Consider the following 20,169-nt stretch of genomic DNA (forward strand, 5'->3'; position numbering starts at 1 on the left):
CTTGTGTGTACATGAGAAATAACATTAAATGAGTCTTTCACTAATAGGTTGCCACGTGTACTTTAAAAAAAATAGCGCAAATATATATAATAGAGATAGAGATGAGACTTTATTTTTTTGGGTCATGTTAACTTGTGCCCTAAGGGTACAAGTTAAGGAACTTAAAATGGAAAGTCAAAGCAACTTTTATATTATAAATACAACTTTTGAAACATTTAATGCAATGAATGCACAATTTTCAAGATTTTTTTCTACATTTAGCCTTTTTAACTTATGTCCCAAGGGCACAAGTTAACATTTCCCTTTTTTTTTTTTGAACAAGCTATTGTATGAGACTTTAATCTCTATCGATGGCTAGTTATACCTATATCCTAAAGGAAAATGTTAAATTGTGTTCTTAGGACACTTGTCAATATATTAAAAGTAGAAATTTTAAATTGGAAGTCGCGTATCTCATTTTTCAATGAGTTAAAAGTTGATTTTAAAACATAATTATCATCTATGAATTTCTTAATATTGACCTTTTGGCACAAAGATGATTCATCCTTACAAACCTATTGATACTTTTTGGAATGTTAACGCACACTCTAAGTTGACTTGGTACTAAGCTTGAGTTTAACTTTTCATCTAATTTCATAAAAATAAAATAAAATTACTTGATTTTAACTTTTTTTTAGCTGTTTGTAATTTCATTTATGCATTTTGCATTGTTCTCAATTCATCACAAACTAAATGAAATCCAATTAATAGTTTCTTTGTTTAAATCTCATATTGTTCTCGATTCTCTATGTGTATTACATGTACTCATTTTTCTGTTTATATTTATGTTGCAATTAAATTATACAAAGAAACATATTATATATATATATATATATATATATATATATATATATATATATATATATTAGCACAGTACCTAAACAAAAATAAAAGCAAACTGAAGGGCAATAAGAGATCTCTGTTCATTAGGTTTTTATTTCTTATATCATAAGCTTTATATATTACTCTTCTACATGATGTTCAATGAATTATATTTGTGTATGAATACTATGTATTAATTTATACAAAGAGACATGTCAAGTATATACATAGGTTAGCGCAGTAGAAAAAGTGGATAGATGGACGATAGTATACTATTAAAAGGGAAGGTAGTAGGTTACTTGTAGCCGTCTCAACCATTACGCCTTTGAAGTCCTTGGTGTAAGTCCCAATTATTATTATTTTTTAAATTGTGTGTGCGCGCTCGTGCATCAACAACACTAGTAATGAGATAACAAAAAAAATTTTAACTTTTAGATTTTCACAAAAGTATTAATTTTTTAATCATGTAATATACTAGTGTGCTGCCCGTGCGTCGCACGGGTGGAATCAACGACAGATGAAAACCAGGAACCTGCACAACGACAAAGCATAGCAAGCAACGACAAAAATGTTACAAAACACAAACCACGCCACTACCGACTTAATCCAAAAAAAAAAACCCAAAACACCAACGAAAAAAATTGGGCATAATATGAACACAAAACTACGCTGTTCATTTTTACGCGAAGGTGTAGCAGTAGTCAACAAAGAACCACACAGCATCCTCGAAGTACATGAAAACTCTACAAAGCTTTGAGATAGTGTATACTTGAATGAAAACTCTACCACATCCTAATATTAGTTAAAATACTCCAACAACGACAAAATGGTAGTGACACAAAGAAGTAAATTACAATTTTATTCAACAACGTTACACAAAGCACACCAAATTGGTGAAACATCATATAAACTAAACGGTGAATCTCCACCCTATATTATGACAAACATCAGGTCTAGAAGTTACACAGTGATACTTTTATTCCAATAATACTTAAACAACCATATTTATAAGACAACATACTACATATTTGCAACCAACAACAGTCAAATCTTCTGGAAGACTTCATGGTAGACCACATTTGTCGTTGACGTCGATGGCTTACCATCATCATCAGTTATTAATATTTTCAACCCATTCCTTGATCTAACATGGGAAACAGCAACATAAAGTTGACCATGTGTGAAGACCGGCCTTGGTAAATAAAGTCCAACAGTAGACAATGTATGTCCTTGACTCTTGTTAATTGTCATTGCAAAACACAAACACAAAGGAAACTGTCTCCTTTGAAAAGTAATCGACACATTTGCATCTGAAGGCACTAAATTCATTCGAGTGATATAGACTATCTCACCACTATGAGGCCCGTTAACAACTTTTGCAAAAATAATATTCTTTCCCATTGATGCAATTGTCAACCGTGTACCATTGCAAAGTCCAGATGAGACATCAATATTCCTAAGCAACATCAATGGGACACCTACCTTCAAATGCAATTTATGGTTTGGCATCCCAAAACATTTGATATCGTTTAAAAATTCGGTTGTGATCCACCTTTGATCAATTCCAACATCTTCATCGCATTTGCATATGGTATCATAACTCAAGTATTCCTTTTCTTCTCCAGGTATAAGAGTCATCACAAAATCATTAACCCTTTCAACCAACTCAAGCGTAGGAGCTAGAATAGCTCGATCTTGGAAAAAAGAGAAGTCTTGCATGTTTTGAAGTAAATCAGGATACGTTGCCCCAACGATATCAGCCAAAAAATCACCAGATGTCTTCACAAGCAAATCAGCAGGGATTTCAACAGAAGCCTCACCATCAATTTGTTCCCCTATTCTACCATCACCAATATTTAGAATCCATTGGGCAAAATCCCTCAATGACTCAGTTTCACCACTATCAGAGGACCCTTCCAACCGCATGTTTTTGGTCAACTTCAAAACCTTGCACCACCGCCACAATAGAGATGAATTTATAGTAGCATGACAACATCTGCACGACCTCCTTTAGGAACAACAGGAAGTATTTGTCGGAAATCCCCACCAAACACTATAGTTTTCCCACCAAATGGTAAATTCAAGGCATCACCCCCATTCTTATTCATTATATTAAGCAAGGTACGATCGAAAGCCTCAAACGCCAGTCTGTTAATCATTGGAGCCTCGTCCCATATAATCAAACTTGCCATTGCCAATAACTCTGCCTTTTTGCTATCCTTATCAATTTTACAAAACGACTCTTCAATTAGAACTGGTATTGCAAACTGAGAATGAGCAGTTTTTCCACCAGGAAGAAGCAAAGATGCAATCTCACTTGAGGCAACGTTGAGCACAATCTTACCCTCTGAACGAAGTTTGAAGGATAAAGCATTCCAAAGATACGTCTTTCCAGTCCTACCATACCCATCAACAAAAAACATACGACCTAAATTTCCATAAACAGCATCCAATATTTGATGGTAAGCAAACATCTGCTCTTCGTTCAAGTTCAAAAACAAATCGTTGTGTTTTGAAAACATCTCGGCTGAGTCATATGATAATTCATTCGCCAATAAGATGTTATTGAATGGTTCAGCAACATGAGAATCTAACTTGGGCATGCACTCAAAATCTTCGAGTGATTTCCCGTTACCTCGCAAAAGCTTGTCAATCTCAATCAAGCAGAGTTGCTTCAAATCATCAGAGGATATAGTCAAATCTGCGAAAAATTATTAACACAATAAGTCAAATCAACAACCATTATCTACACTCAAGCAATATGAACAAAATTCATAATCAATAGAACATACCAGGAATATGAAGCAACCTTCGCCTCTCATACAAAATTCCATCTGACAATATCTCCCATGTTTGCTCCCAAACATTCAGTGGATCACCAAGAGAACCACACAACAACAAATTTGCAAAAGTCTTTCGAACAGAGGACCCTGAACAAAGAAATCCTTGTTCAATAAGGGCATCAATAAATTCTCGATCATCAGCCAATAATGAAGTAGAAGATAATAAGAGCAGAGTTAAGGTCAATGCATTGATTCTGTTTCATTTTAAGCCCAATGCATCTTATTGCTGGGTTGGTCCTGCATGAAATATCGTATTATCCTCTGCTCTGTGTTGATTATAGTCATGTTTCATTGTATTAATGATAGCATCTTTTTACTCATTTCATATTTGGGTTGCTCATGTTATTAATAAGATATTAGGTTGGTAACTTGTCTGGATGCATACTGTATTATTGTTGATGCTTTCTTCATGTGGTTGCTGACAGGAAAGCTATATTACTTGCATCTGGTATCTTAATTTCTGGGAGGAACAGCTTATGCAGGCTTCCCTTTCCATTGAGTACACAGCCTCAGTTAATTGTGTGGTGTGGAGTCCTGATGGAACACTTTGCAGTATGTTATGCCAAGTTTATACTCCTGTGTTTTACTCTCATATTCACTGAATATTTCTTGTGATACTTTTGCCTTTTGCATTATATACAAATATGTAAGGAGTTCTAAAGTTGTCTTTATCCTATTTGATACTTCAGGTGTTGCTTATTCTAAACATATTGTCCACATATATTCCTATCATGGTGGGGATGATTTGAGAAACCACTTAGAGGTTCATCTGTCCAAAGTTCATAGACTTTTTAGATCTTTATTCATTTATTTCCAATCCTTACATTGGATGATTGAAAGCAAAAGATCCATAACTTCTTGATATATGGATATCAATATAGTTTTTGTGGCTCAGACAGAGGCTCATGCTGGGAGTGTCAATGATCTTGCTTTTTCTTATCCTACACACACAACTTTGTGTTGTAACATGTCGAGAGGACAGGGTCATCAAAAATCGGTTTACCATACATATTTAATAGACCTATGCAAAAAAATTCATTTTTAAAAGTTTAATGTTTACAGGTATGGGATGCAGTCACTGGTGCAAAGCAATATACTTTCTTAGTCATGAAGCACTTGTATATTATGTATGCCCTCATCACAAAGATACCAATGACACACTATTCATAAATATGCAAACTATCTCTGGTGTATCATCCAAAAGGTATATGCATTGGACTCAATTGCACTCGGTGTCAAAAATCAGCTGCAACTGCAAATGAGAATAAGACATAGCAGCTGCTGTTATGCTCTCTTGCTACAGCCGATCAGCTGATGTGCTAGTTTGTTTAGGCCCATTGTATTTTATCCCTGTTTAGCGCGCCATAGGGACCTCTCTATACTATCTATTTATGGCATGGGCTCTGTCCGTTGCTAGCATCTGCTACTGTCATAGCAGTGGGAGTGTAGGGGGTGGCCTGCTCTTTACCTTTGCTTTGAGCTTTCGTGTTCCGTATAAACGTGGTTCCAACTGTTACCTTATATCATCCATACCTTGCGTCTTGTACTCCTTTGGCGTTAATAAATTTTATCGTTTCAAAAACAATAATAATAACAGCTAAACCTGGATAATAAGCATAGCCTGATACCAAACATAAACATTGCAGTCACATTCTAACAAATTACTTAAAACAGCTGGCCAAAGTTTCAGGCACAAGGAAGATGGAAATAATCAACATCAACCTCAAAACATTACATCTGGATGCATAGTCTAAAAACATGCGGGCACAAAACACATCCCATCTAACGTGACATAGTAATTATAAGCACATGAATGCATACTACAAAACACCGTACAACTTAATTTAGTTAAAACATCAAGGTAAATTACTTATAATGCGTTCAGAAGCTTGGACCACCGAGTTTTTGCGCCTACATAGGCTTTGAGACAACCTCTTGATCAAAAGTTCCAAGCTTGAGTGTCAAAGCCACATCCCACTCACCCAATGATTCTTCGGTCGAACTTGGAACACTCGAGGAAGAGGAACATGAACACGTTGTGCAACACAGGAAGGTGTAATATCACCAAAAGCAGGCCTGAAGATGGACTGGAAGAAAAAAACAAGGTTGGTATATAATTACATATTTCATATAAAAATACACTTTGAGAACAACCCCAGCTATTATCATATGCAAATTTTCTTTTTAAATCCAATAGAAACCATAGGACAGACACACCACCATGAATTCCCACATACCCCTGCACACCTACTCTAAAAATATATGGCAGAACTATTACAAACCTTGATTGGAGTATAATTATTTCCGCAGGCATGGTGACGTCTGATTGTTTCTTCATCATCAGTCAAGCGGACAACCTCAAATAAATCTCCAGCCATGCTCTCCGCAAGCAATGTCTTTTGAACAGTAAAAAGACATTTTTTATTCTTCATAGCCTTCATTCCATCCTCACTCAAAGCAGATTTCAGTCCCTAAAAAACATATCATTAACGGTGGGAGAAATAGCAATGAGCTGCATACTGCAAAATTGACAATATCCCAAAACAACAAACAAAGAACCAACCGTAGTTTTATAGTTCAGTGAAGAAATTCCATCAAGCAAGTAATTAGCCATTCGAAACCTTCCAGTGGCTTCTCCGTCACCGACGACAACGCGCAACCTGGATAAAACTTGTCAGATATCCTTTGCAGAGATAAACCAAAGCCTTGGTTACAAAGATAAAATTCAATAGGAAGAGTCTTACTTCGCAGACACGTTAAAAGTTGTGCGATTACATCTAACACACCGATAAAATCCATCGGCTTGACCCATTATCCTACTACAATCACACAATGGAAACCAACATTTTTCAATGTGGTAAAGACCAGTAATCATAGCACAAACAACGAATAAGCCATCCTCTCGAGCATGAATAAGCTGAGCAATTGATTTCGTAGGAACAACACCGTCAAACTGAGAATGATCAGATCTGACCACGGGCGGCGCATCGTGAACACGGTTAAGGGGACATTTTTTCCCTGAGAGAACTAACCTACACACGCACACAAACAATGTTTTTAATAAAAATGTTCAGCCTATGAATAACAACAGAAAAATAGCATCACACAAACACGCTAAACACCAGACTGATTAGTTTAGCCAACCTAGATTTGAACTGAGCAACTTCAGCAACGGCCGGATTGAATAACAACCTTGTCATATACTCGGTGTTCTTGACCGCAATAGAACCTAACAAAACATTCAATTTCATCAAACTCTCAAGACTTAACACTGAAATATATAAGAGCAATACACAACCCAAATAATATGCCAACCTCCATCAATCCTAATTTTAGCAAACTGGATCACAACCACAGGTAAAAAGTTACTACAATTCTTTAACATCCTCTTGAACGCTGCTACATAAGGACCAGTGAGTGTACAATCAATCCTTCCCCTACACAGTAATTAAATACAAATAGTGAACTACTCAAGTCTCAAAAGCAATGCTTCAAATCAATGAGTAAAGGCAACACACCTCTCGTCTGTTAACTCAAGTCTAACAACGGTGGACAAATTGTCACTTGCATCAACAACACATTCATAATGCACAGAAGTTAATAGCCCCATAACATCTGTCAAAAAGCAAGATTCAGAATCTAAAAAACTACCCTAACACAACCAATGGACAATCCAAGTCAAAAATATTAAAAGGAAGAACAAAATCAAAAAACTTACCAACCAAGTAACGATATCCAAAAATACGCCTCCTGATCTGCTTAGAGGTAAAGAGGGTCAATCCATATGGCGGAATGTAGTAATTATCGATCAAATAAACCCTTGTACTTGGAAGAAACTCGATCCTGTAACTATGATGAGTAGGCCTAGAAAATCCAAAGTTTTCAAATGCTCTAAAACAGGTAATAACATAAGCAGAATTTTCCTTAAGCATTGGCCTCTTAAAAAACTCTTGACATTCAGTAGGCATAGTTGCATGGATCTTAACACCCTACAAAGCCATACAAACAAATCAAATAAGCAACCATAATCCATTGTAACTACAGGAAAGTAAATACCAGCAAAAGAAAGAAAAAAAACCCTATAAGGAATTTATCAGTTCATGAACAAAGATGATCTCATTATACCAAAGATGATAATCATTTTGATTAAGAAAAATCAAAGTATTACATCTCAGAAACTAATGAATGAAAATCATTTGGGAAAATCACTTAGGACTCTAGAGATTGTTTACAGATGTATTATAGACTTTATTTATGAAACATGCAAGCTTTATAAAAATCAAAGTATTGATGATAATCATTTTGATCAAGAAAAATCAAAGCATTACATCTCACAAACTAATCAATGAAAATAATTTAGGAAAATCATCTAGGACTCTAGAGATTTTTTACAAACGCATTATGGCTTTGTTTATGGAATAGGCAAGGTTTATAAAAATCAAAGTATTACATTAGGAAAATCAAAGTATCATGAAAGTATTATATTTCAGAAAATCATTTAGCACTATAGACTTTGTCCATACAACAGGCAAGGTCTACAACAAACACTTTGAAGTACCTACATCAGACCATGAATGGAAATGATTAAAATACTCATATCACCATCAAGCAAAACCATCTCAGTTGAGATAACCTTGCCATGCACTATGCTACTCTCAACATTGCACAACCTAATAACCCTAGCCTTTATCCTCCAATCAATTTTTGGTGGTCTTACACTCGCCAAACAATCAAAGGGACGTTGCATGACTGGAGTTTAAAACACTGTTCAGGTAACCTTGTATGAGAACTTTGAAAATACAGAGTTGGTACTATACTTATAAAGAAACAAAGCTACTAATGGAATACCTCTCTAAGTGTACGACATGAAACATGAGAAATAGGGAGCCGGATTTGAAATACATTTGTTACTATTTTAGGCACTGTAGCAAGCTGTCTTGTTTTGGGCAAAATTACACAACCCCATGTCCGCATTTAATTCTATTGCTGCCTACAAATATTCTCAAGGATATGCAATGATGTTATGGAAAAAGTAATGTTTATCACTAATAAGGTACACCTAATATAGAAAAATCTAGATTAAGAACACTTATTTTAATGGCCAATGAGACATCTTGGGATATGTCACAACTTAATTGGAAAAATAAATGAACGCCCAATTTAGTATAAAAATCACTTGATACAGTGTACACCCTCCGATCAAATTTATAAGCAAAAAAACTATTTTTTGGGTACATTGAATAATTAAATTATTTGATCTTTAAATGTGAATGAATACATTAGTTATTCAAAGTACCTAAAAAATAAATTTTTGCATATAAATATGACCGGAGGGAGTAACTTTTATTCATATTATTTTAAGAAAAGCAAAAAAACACCTATTATAAATGTAGAGGGGAATGCTAGCAACACACGTTCTGACACACACTCTTCAACACACTCTATTTGATTGATTAAAACTGACATAAGTCTCAAATAATCATGTGGTCTTATAAACAAATATATCATCCAAAAAATAAAATACCATATTCGTTTAATCAAAGGTATATATGACAAAAAATGACACTTTAATGCTCATATATTAATTTGAATATAATATTAACCTAGCACCCTACACATGACAACCTACATGACTTAAATGGAATAACCAATTATAATATTAATATGATGAAGCAGAAGAAAAGATGTAGAGTGGTGCTCTATCCGGTCACATTTATAATCAACTTTTACCAATTTAAATTCATTAAATAAATTATGTGTATGTACTACATTATATTATGGATATATTAGATATTTTGAAGAACCTAAACAAATAGAAGTTCCCTATAAATGTGATCGGATATAGTAATTACTTTAAGAGGAAAAAAAACATATAATTGTATATGCGCTCTGAGATACAGAGATGTACGTGAAGATTAATTTCAAATGAACGGGGTTCTAAACTATTTAAACAAAGTAAGAGGACTATTTTTTCCGGTCACATTTATAAGGAACTTTTACCGATCTAAGTTCATTAAGTAAATAATGTGTGTATACTACATATAAATTATGGATATATTAGTTATCTTGAAGAACCTAAAAAAACAAAAATTGCTTAAAAATGTAACAGGAATGAGTTATTACTTTAAAAGGGAAATATAAATTGTTTATATCTTTGCTTTGAAGAACACACGGACATGAAAATAAATAAGTTCAAAAGATAGGGCTGCAGGATTAAAGCTACCAGTTGTTATGGCAATGAGAAAGTAAAAGTTGCCTACAAATTTGATAAGTACAAACTTGATACCTAGGCCTACAATACCTAGAACCATATAACCATAACCATCAGAATGGGAACTTTCTACAATCTCAAATAGGATAAAATATAAATACAACATAATTTTCTTCAGTAGGAACTGTCAGGTACATAAAATAATTTCTCTTTAGTAATTCAACACCAACAACACAAAAGCCAGCAAATATATCCCAATAACTTTCTTATTTAAATATTTTGACCAACTCGTCACAACACCAACAATCCCACATAACCTATTACACTACAAACTTAACTAAGACAGAAATATAACGTCACAGAGAATAAACAACAACAATGTCAACCACACATGGGGTAATTTCATACAACAATAACACTTCTAAGGACCACAAACACAAATCATTCACTCTCAGCAGCCCTTCCATATGTCACACGAATAAGCGACTCCAAGCCATCAACTTCCACATAAGCTTCCATGAATTTCCTCTTAAGGGCTTGTTTCAACTCCCCACCAGCAACTGTTCCAACTACATTGGAGTCTTCCCCTTCCTTAACATCTATACCAGCAGAGGCAGAGATATGAAAAGTATCATAAAGACAGTCAACAGCATGAGCAACCTCGACACAGCGATCAATTTCATCATGAGAAGAATCAACAACTTCAGCAACCTCAACGCATCCATCAGCTGCATCATGAGGATAGTCAACAAACTGAGGAGTCTCAACGCATTGAGCCTATTCCTGCAATAAAAGCACACAGCTTATGTGATCTAATGTATTTAGACAAAGCTAAAGCTAATAATCCAAGCAGTCTCAACTTTCTTTAATTGTGATCAATTAAGGGCTACAAAGCTAATAATAAGCAAACACTTACAACAGAGGATGCCAAACCATATGCAGAATGAAACGGATTCAACCATATATCCATCAAGGAAGGACCAACAAAAAAAATCTTCAACCTTATAAAGCATACCAGAATTGGGACCATCCTTCATCTTCTTTGTTACCTTGAAAAGTAGGGGATCCCCAAAAAAGTCATCCATCTCAATAGGATACAGAGTATATCCTCCATCCTAAAGGAAAAAACAACAACACAACCAAAACCACAAATGAGATTAAAACTACCTAAAAAAAGTGTGCAATAAACAACCACATGCCTTGTATATTGCACAAAACCTACCAACGACATCAAAAGATCGCAGGTATAGGGCGCAGCCTCCATCGCAACACGATCACTAAGAAGGAAAATAGTTTCCTTCTCAACACTCCCAACACTTATCTTTAGTCTAAACCTACAATAACAAATAAAAACCAAAATAATAAGATTCATGTCATGTATTTAGACAAAGTTTCTTAATATATAAAAAACCTAAAATTTTAGATATGAAAACCTAGGATCAAAGTGAGTAGAATCCTCAGGTAACCACATATCAACACCCTCTTCAACCCCAAAGTAGCAAGCAATAACAAAGGAAACACCTTCATCCTCTGAAGAGCAGAAATCAATAAATTTTGTTACTGCATGGTCTCCAACAAAATCAGCAAACCCAGACATTTTCAACCAAAAGATGTCAGATCTATTCAATCAAGGCAAAGGTAACCAACAAATATTAAAGTGTGTTGTGCACCCTTACCATGAAGTGAAGCTTGTGGGATATATATAGCAATGATAAGGCAGTTGGGAGGGAAAACAAAAAATTCAAATAATGCATATAATATGCATATAAAAAATAATATAAATATTTCAGCAAAAAAAATCTGACAACACCAGACCCAATGGTGACAACCAAACAAAATAATATAGACTTTCTTGCCAAAATAATTGAATTAACTAAATTAACTGAATTAACTAAATAAATTATACAAATGATGCATATCTAATTTAAATAACACATTAACTATATTACAAATCACTCCTTCTAAATGGTGCCTATGATTCGTTCTTGAAGGAGCTCAGACTTTCTTTCTTAGTCTCATTGTGGTAAGTCTCTGAGATGTTATTTAAGAGTCAATTTATTGATATTGGTAACAAACGGAGCACTGCCTTATATATTTCAACGCAATCCGCTTAAATTGCGGCAAAAACTGCACCGTAGATACTCTCAATCACAGATGCATTCAATTGACAATCTATTACGATGTAATGGGATACATTTTTATAAGATCAAATGTAGGTCAATGTTTTTCTTTATTTCTTTGAATAGCTTATGTTTAAGTGAAATAAAATATCTACTTTTCTTGAAACTTAAAATCAATTTCCTGTATATAAATTTTACAGATCTAAGGAAAACTGGGAAAGAAATAAAGAAAAATGTATCGGGTTTACTTTCAATCTACAAACACATACATGCACCAGGTTTACTTTCAAGTTGAGGTCTAGTAATAGTGCTCAGAAAATTAAACACTGACAGGCAGAGATACACACCTGACATAGGATTTTATTCCTGTAATTTTCTGAAAAAAGGACTAAAAGACAAAGAAAGAATAGCAGAGTTGTACCGTGTATCTCTCCCTTGCTCTATTCAAAGAACCCATTGCATTTCCGATAAGACAGCTGTCCAAATACTGAAGCTTACCACTTGCTAACAACAACTGTATGAATCAAAAATAATAAATCTGTGATTTGAACAAAACTATAAATCTGCACTTATCCAACACAAACTCCTTACAATACCCATGTCAGGATGGTACTCGAATTAGACACTAACCCATGTAATATCACAGATCAACATGAAATCAATAACCCACTACATCAAAAACGATTGAAAACCAATAGATTGGATATAAGATAAGACAATGAATCAGGCTAATATAAGAATGTTCACAATCCATGAAAATTGCACAAAAATGTAAATGAAAAAGGTATCGCATACTCTTCTATTCTACCTATACGAACAAAAACTCACCAGAAGCTCAACACAGCTGGAACGAAGGAGACTCGCGAGAGTAGAAGGGCTGAGCGACCAGACCTCAAGAAATAACAGAGAACAACGAAAAAAGGGGAGCGACCAAACCTCAAAAACTCAACACAAATGTGGCACCACACTGCAAGGAACATTTTTATATAAGGGCAATCCTTAACTGAACTTAACTTGGCCCAATTTAATAAATATGTTGCTAGCCCAACCCCCAACAATAAGTTTTAACACCCAACAACATAATTAGAAATTTCTTGTGTCAATTACACACCCTTTCAACTATTCTAAGGACCATAATTAGTAAAATGTTATTAATTAAAATAATAATAATGACTAATGTACCTAGTTTAGTTATCCATGGATTCCACTACCCTTTAAATTGGTTTAATTATATAACATATATATTTCCGAGAATTAGCAATATTATATATTCCGATAATTGGTTTAAATTGGTTTAACTATATAACCTATACATTTCTGATAATTCCAGCCTGCACTTTCTTTCTTTTTTTTCCCTTGATCCAATATTATTCTTCATCATTATTTTAGGATCTATTCTCAAACTTCTTAGTTCTCTCCATCTCCCTCATCCACAATGAATAATGGAGAGCAATCTTAGTTCACATACTACCTCTAGCTTGAAGAGAAACCACCACGATGATGCACATCATCACGTTGTTAAATAAGTTTATTAAACATCATAATCATAATCATCCTGGAACATATAACCAATTACCCAACAGATGATGAATTATAGCTATATGAAAGTTATATGCTATGGAAATTAGTGCATGTCAAATATAGGATGGAATTATCAAGAGGAAATTGAATAAAATGTAATGCACATATATTAAAACAGAGACTAAAATGAAGGACAAATACTTTATTCTTCATGATAACATAGATACTCATACAATAGGTATGACATCAACACTAAAAGTCCACAACGACATAACATCAATGCAATAAAATACTCCCACAAACCCAGAGGGAGATTTTAGGAAATGGAACATAGAGGATAAGTTCTATAAATACTTATACAATAAGTGATTATTACAAAGCATAAAGTCTAATGGACAATCCAACACAACATAGTAGACAACCACACAGTCTCAACCCTACAGGTGAACTCAATCCAGATCAAGTTTGGGAGCCTTGGTTTTCTTGGTGGTAGTGGACTTGTCACGACCAACTGCGTCAAATGCCTTGCGCAAATTTCTCTTAGCTTTGTTGACAGCCCCATTCTTCTCAGCAGCAGTAGCTCCTGACAGGTCTGGACTTTTAAAGACAGTACCATCATCCGCCAAACTTACAGCCTCACATCCAGGATCCACAGCTAGGGTCTGCTGCAAATATAAGAATTTATGCAACAATTAAGGTCTACAGAGAGGATTAAATGTAAAGTATCATCCACTAATATAATATGTCTACCTCCTATTCTAAATTTATATAAACCCAACCAAAGTTATAAAAGCAAAATGTTACCTTAAGAACTGGAGCAGTATTTTCATACCCAGATGTATCAGACACACGATCCACTGGAGTAACAACAACATTAGCCACGAAATCCTCAATTTGTGTCTCCTCAACAACCTCTGGATCCTCACCCAATTCATTCAACTCAGCATCCACACCATCAGACACAAACTGCACATTAAAATAGCATCTCACTCACTTTGTTTGGATACTTTGGTAACTTAAAAAGGATATAAAAGTGCATTATGTTGTTTCAATCAATATATTTTTCAGAAAAGGCTTCATAATTAATGGACATAATTATAATTCCTTACCAATATTTTTTTTCTCAATGCTGTTTTATTTCATAATTTATCTCAAAACCACATAATTAGTTAATGCAACATCCATTGCCAGCAAATAAAAACAGTGGTTAGTATATATGTGCTTTGGTTAATCGATTTTGCTTAATTATTCTCTAGCCTGCAAACAATTCATGGGTTTTAAACGACATGATTCACGATGGCGCCAAAGGCAATGACTTCATGCAGACAAAGTGTGCATACAGTATACCATTAAATGTTTCACTCTTTTGAAAACTTAATTATTCTACATAATGTTCACCCTCAGCATGATTCTAATACCTACACTACTGCAACCAAAAGAAACTGTCCAATTTATTGCAAGTGAACTAAACTTGCTCCTACCTAACATAAATTTTCCGTTAATAGAATAAATATACACACCTTGGCCGGTGTCTCTTCAGCAACATCCAGATCCTCTACCAAATCACTAACCTCAGAACCCACAACATCAGAGAAAAACTACAAATGGAAAGCAATCGGTCTTAGGCCATACATCAAAACGCAACAGCTCTATAGTGCTTAACAACAAATGCTAAAAAAAGTTTACAAACCTTGACAGAAGTGCAGAATTCCTCAACAATAGATGGATCAACACAAACCCTCTTCACCCTATAAGATCCATCAAACATGACCCCTGCAGATGCAGTCTTCTCGACCTTAAACAACATCATCCTTCCCTTCAAACTAACAATCTCAAGAGGATAAAATCCAGCATTTTCAGCCTAACAGAGATACATCATCAAAACAATTACAAATTGCAAATAAAGACAAAAACCGGTGAAGAAACCACAACAATATCACCAGGAGAATCATCTATAACCAACTTTGGCTGCAGAAACTAAGTCGCTACACTGCTCACCAAGCAACAGTTGCATGTCACCATCAAACATCACAAACACTGCATCTGATGTAGAATCTCTCACATTGAGCTTCACCTTATACCTACAACACATAATTACAATAAACAAAAAACACCATACAAAATATTTGAATAATAGCGATGGGTTTAATTTAATATAACCTTGGAACCATATGGAACACATGCTTCACACACCCCTTGCAGTAATATGCACCAGAATCAGGAGTAACACTCCTATGACAACGACGCGCAGGATACCACCAATCCTCCCCCTCAACCAAACCTTCCACAACAGCACAGACAACATAAATCCCATCCTCCACAATGGCATTCAACTCATAGATATTTTTCTTGGGGTGATTACGCAAGAAATCCTCTTCAATCGAAGGCCTAATGCGAGGACCAAGCGAAGGAACAACACTAGAAGGTTCAATGCCATGGATTGCAACACTGATATTGACATATTAACACATATTAACACATTAACACAGAGTTTACATATATTAAAAAATAGAATTATATAAAACCAAAGTCACACAACAGAAAAAAAAAAAAAAAACAAAGAACATACAGACCCTTCTCTAAATTTCACAGCCTCTTCAAAAGGAGGATTCACCCAAATTCTAGTCGTGTTCATAACATTCTACATAGAGACCCTCTCTGCATATAAACAGATAAGCTTGATCCATAAATTACAAAATGCAAATAAACAGGCAAACAGGACAGAAAATTTATACCTCGGAATATTTTAATTTTCGCAAATTGAACCACAACAACCGGCAATCCTTCCCCAGCTTCCCCCATCATCTTCTGGAGAGAATCAACATAGCTTCCAAACAACGCACACTCAACCTTACCAATGAGAAAAACACCAAAACAGGGTTAATATAGTTTAATAATTACAATTCAACTACATAAATCACTATTATCTAATAAAAAAACTACATTTCGTCAGTTAACTCGAAAACAACCATCTTAGTAACCTTTCCATCCCTAACGTACTCTCTCTCGGCTGAAATCCCAGTCATCAAACCAACAACATCTACACAGAATTAGTTGAAACAAATTTTAAAATTAAAACAGGCCCTGCATAGTAACCACATCAAACCACACTGGACTCACCAACCAAATAATCATAATCAGCGGTGTGGGCGCAAACTTCTTGGATCTTAATCGGAGAAAGTCCATGCACAGGGATAAGTGAACTCTCAACCCTCTCCACCTTTGTCTTCGTTTGAAATATCAGCTTATATGGATGAATGGTAGTACGGTATGAGCCAACACCAGGGGCAACTGCAAAGTATGACATCTTGTACACTCCTCCTTCTACCAACTTCTTCTGAAAAACATACAACAATTGCCTTCTAATGGTGGCATGAATCTTCCCACCCTACGAAAGGAAGGAAAAGGGAGCATTCAAATATAAATTTCTCAAAAATGCAAAATTCAAATATAAATTTCTCAATAGTACAGGATTCTGAATGTAAGAAATAAACCTGATAGACAAAATAAATAATCAACATACCTTCTCATCAATCAAAACCATCTCAACAGAGTTAGCCTGATCAGGTTTCAAAAAGGTTGGGACCTCCCACATCCTAAGCACACGCACCTTGATCCTCCATGACTCTCTACCAGGAACAATATCACACAAACAATCAATGGATTTATCCATCTAAGCTGCAACCTCAGAACTGTTTTGGATCAAGCTTTGACACTTTGACAATAACCGCACCAGACTGGACAAATTTATAGCACTAAGTCAAGGGTAAAAGGGACAAATAAAAAATAGCTATAAACCCATAGAGTCTGCAGAAACCTGCAACATGGTACAACAAACCCTTACCCAAAATCTGCAAAATCTGCAAAAACCTGCAGCATAGTACAACAATCCAATAGAATCTAGACGGATTATCCATGTCCACCTGCCACACCGCCACTACAAAACAAAAATTTGAAGTTATAGCTTTGCTAGCAATGCAATAAAGTCGAAGGATACATACCTCCCAAACCCTCCTGCGTAAATCCCAGCCAAATCAATTTGATCTGGATCTGACATACAAAGCAGCATGGTACAGCAGGTAACCCAGGCGGCTGTTATCGATTCCGACAAAAACGCGGATTGAAGAGGGAGAAAGGACGGGGTACGCGAGAATTTTGAATCAACCTGGAGCGAATTGGCTATTCTCCTTTGTAAGAGTTATTGATGCAGTCCAGAAAAGTGGCATAAAGGTTGAATATTTTCATGATTTTTTGCAGCCATGTTTAACACGTTAAAATATGGCTTTACGCAAAAAAAATATAATTTTTTCGAGAAAGGAATCTCTTATCATGTCCATAAAACGGGCTCTTAGTTTTATAAATTCCACATGCATTAGTAATTTCTTTACAACTATACTCTTATTTAATTTACCATTGAAAAACATAAATACATTTTTTCTCATGTGATATTGATAATTATAGGGTTAAATATGTAAAATTAACACTCATTTCAGATAAATTGATTTTTTATATTTGAATCGGCAAAATTTATTAAGCAAGCTTACCATATAAAGAAAATACAATATGAGATGGGCCAAACCAAAAAATGTCCTCCCAAATAAACAATCTAATCTTTATACTAACAATTTAGAGTTTTTAGAAATAGCCTATTCCAAAATCCTCTCCTCTAAAGATGTCCACATCATCATAATCCTACTTGGCATTTGTTCCAAAAATTTCTCTTAATTTTTAATACAAGCTTAATAATTATAATTATTATTAAAAGCCGTTTTTTATTTAACATTAAATTTTACATAAAATACATAGTTGGTTACAATCAAATAATTATTAATATAATTATTGTTTCGATTAAAATTTATATGTTACATTAAAAAATTGGTGCGTTACAATCAAATAATTATTAATATAATTATTGTTTCAATTAAAATTTATATGTTACATTAAAAAATTGGTACGTTAAAATTAAATAATTATTATATAATTAATGTTTTGATTAAAATTTATATGTTACATTAAAAATTTGTATGTTACAATCAAATAATTATTAATATAATTAGTATTCAATTAACAGTTATACGGTACATTAAAAATTTGGTAGGTTACAAAATTATAATAAATAACTTGAATAAATTATATTTTGAATTTTGGTCTGTTACAAAATTATATTACTTAATATTAATAAGATATTATTAAATTTCAAATGTTATGAAGTTAAATTTTTGTAGGTTACATGAAATATAATCTAATCCTTTAATGCACATTTTATAATATTAAAGACGTTGATAATATTAATTTCAAAACGGTCAAATTAATAATTAATAGATATCCGTTACGGTACTATTTTTCTATATAAATAGTAGTGCTTTTGGGTACGAGTACACAACATTCACAAAATTTAGTTCTTCTTTTTTTTGTTCTCTGGTTCTCTAATATTTATATTCTAAGTTAGTTCTATAATTTTTTCTATTGCAAAGAAAAATGACTACGAAACACGACTTCATCTCTGATGTTTCGCCAAGAAAACAATCCCGAACATTGGTTGTGAGGATTGTTCGTACTTGGTTTGTTCAAGACTACAAAAATAAATAACTACCATTTTCCATGGATTTGATTCTAATGGATCGAAAGGTAGTTTTATTATTGTTTGTTTTTTGTTTTTTTGTATTTTTTTTTGTTTAAAGTATAGTGTTTTAATCTTTGTTATCTAGGGTGATCGAATTGGTGCGTCTATATGAAGAACATTGATCTACAAGTTCAAGGAGCAGCTCCAATGGTGTTCACGATTTCCTCATTTGATGTTGCTTGCAACAGTGGTTCGTATAGACCATCATAAAACGAATACAAACTTAATTTTACAATCAACACAAAAGTCAATATATCTAAATCTGCTTTGGTCCCTACAAACATGTTTTCGTTTACACTACATCTGATGTTTTCAATGATTCTTACGACATGAAATGTAATTTGAATAATATTTTTATCATCAAACTAATTTCGAACCCCCATCCCTTTCTAACAACATGAAATATATAATATGTTGATGTAGTTGGTGTCTTGACTGGGGTGGATTTTGTTTGTATGAAGACGTCAAATCAATTATATTAAAAACCCTTCAAACACAAGATGTGCATGGCCAACAAAGGAAAATACAAAGTTCAAGATGCATAGATACAAAAAAACCAAATCATGAGGTAGAATAACCAAGACAAGTAGAAAAGATTATTCCACCAACATTTCAACTCAAAATACGTACATGATTTCTTAGCATTTTGTAACCAGTAAACGAGAATTGTAAATTTATCTAACAACACCATAAACTGATTCTTGTGACAAAAATGTAAGAATTTTTGTCTTTCCAAATAATCCAAATGCAAGTCAACAAAATCAACTGAAAACTAAAAGTAACTTTTTTTGGAACAATTGAGAACCACTGAAATGAAGAGTACCCTCACAATAATTAATGGGAAGAACACAATAATTATCCAACCACTTTAGAATATTATGTTATATGATACCAAAGAATTCACACTAAAAATAAAAAAGATAATTTTCCTCTTTTTCACATCTGCCTGAACATAAAAATGAGTCCATGTTTTAAATACTCCATCAAGCT

At 34.0% G+C, this 20,169-nt stretch overlaps 3 protein-coding genes and 1 pseudogene across 3 annotated transcripts; all 4 read right to left on the bottom strand.

Moving 5' to 3' along the window:
• Nucleotides 1-1,905: 1,905 nt before the first annotated feature.
• On the bottom strand, nt 1,906-2,787 carry LOC146911812 (uncharacterized). Its single transcript, XM_085717878.1, has one exon. It carries the CDS (start codon nt 2,785-2,787, stop codon nt 1,906-1,908), a length of 882 nt encoding a protein of 293 aa, XP_085574004.1.
• Nucleotides 2,788-2,837: 50 nt separating this feature from the next.
• LOC146911813 (uncharacterized) lies at nt 2,838-3,989 on the bottom strand. The gene is made up of 3 exons (XM_085717881.1): nt 3,932-3,989; nt 3,654-3,791; nt 2,838-3,562 (listed from the first exon to the last, which is right to left on the bottom strand). Exons 1-3 carry the CDS (start codon nt 3,987-3,989, stop codon nt 2,838-2,840), a joined length of 921 nt encoding a protein of 306 aa, XP_085574007.1.
• A 1,312-nt stretch (nt 3,990-5,301) lies between these two features.
• Nucleotides 5,302-7,672, bottom strand: LOC146911814 (uncharacterized). The gene is made up of 9 exons (XM_085717882.1): nt 7,423-7,672; nt 7,223-7,319; nt 7,020-7,141; nt 6,849-6,933; nt 6,449-6,736; nt 6,268-6,364; nt 5,987-6,175; nt 5,687-5,791; nt 5,302-5,325 (listed from the first exon to the last, which is right to left on the bottom strand). The coding sequence occupies exons 1-9, from the start codon at nt 7,670-7,672 to the stop codon at nt 5,302-5,304; spliced, it is 1,257 nt and encodes a 418-aa protein (XP_085574008.1).
• Nucleotides 7,673-15,189: 7,517 nt separating this feature from the next.
• Nucleotides 15,190-17,248, bottom strand: LOC146911815 (uncharacterized; annotated as a pseudogene).
• Between the last annotated feature and the right edge of the window lie 2,921 nt (nt 17,249-20,169).

The sequence above is a fragment of the Medicago sativa genome, chromosome 6, assembly GCF_051527215.1.
Source record: "Medicago sativa cultivar Bolivia chromosome 6, Bolivia_mono, whole genome shotgun sequence".
Classification (NCBI taxonomy): domain Eukaryota; kingdom Viridiplantae; phylum Streptophyta; class Magnoliopsida; order Fabales; family Fabaceae; genus Medicago; species Medicago sativa.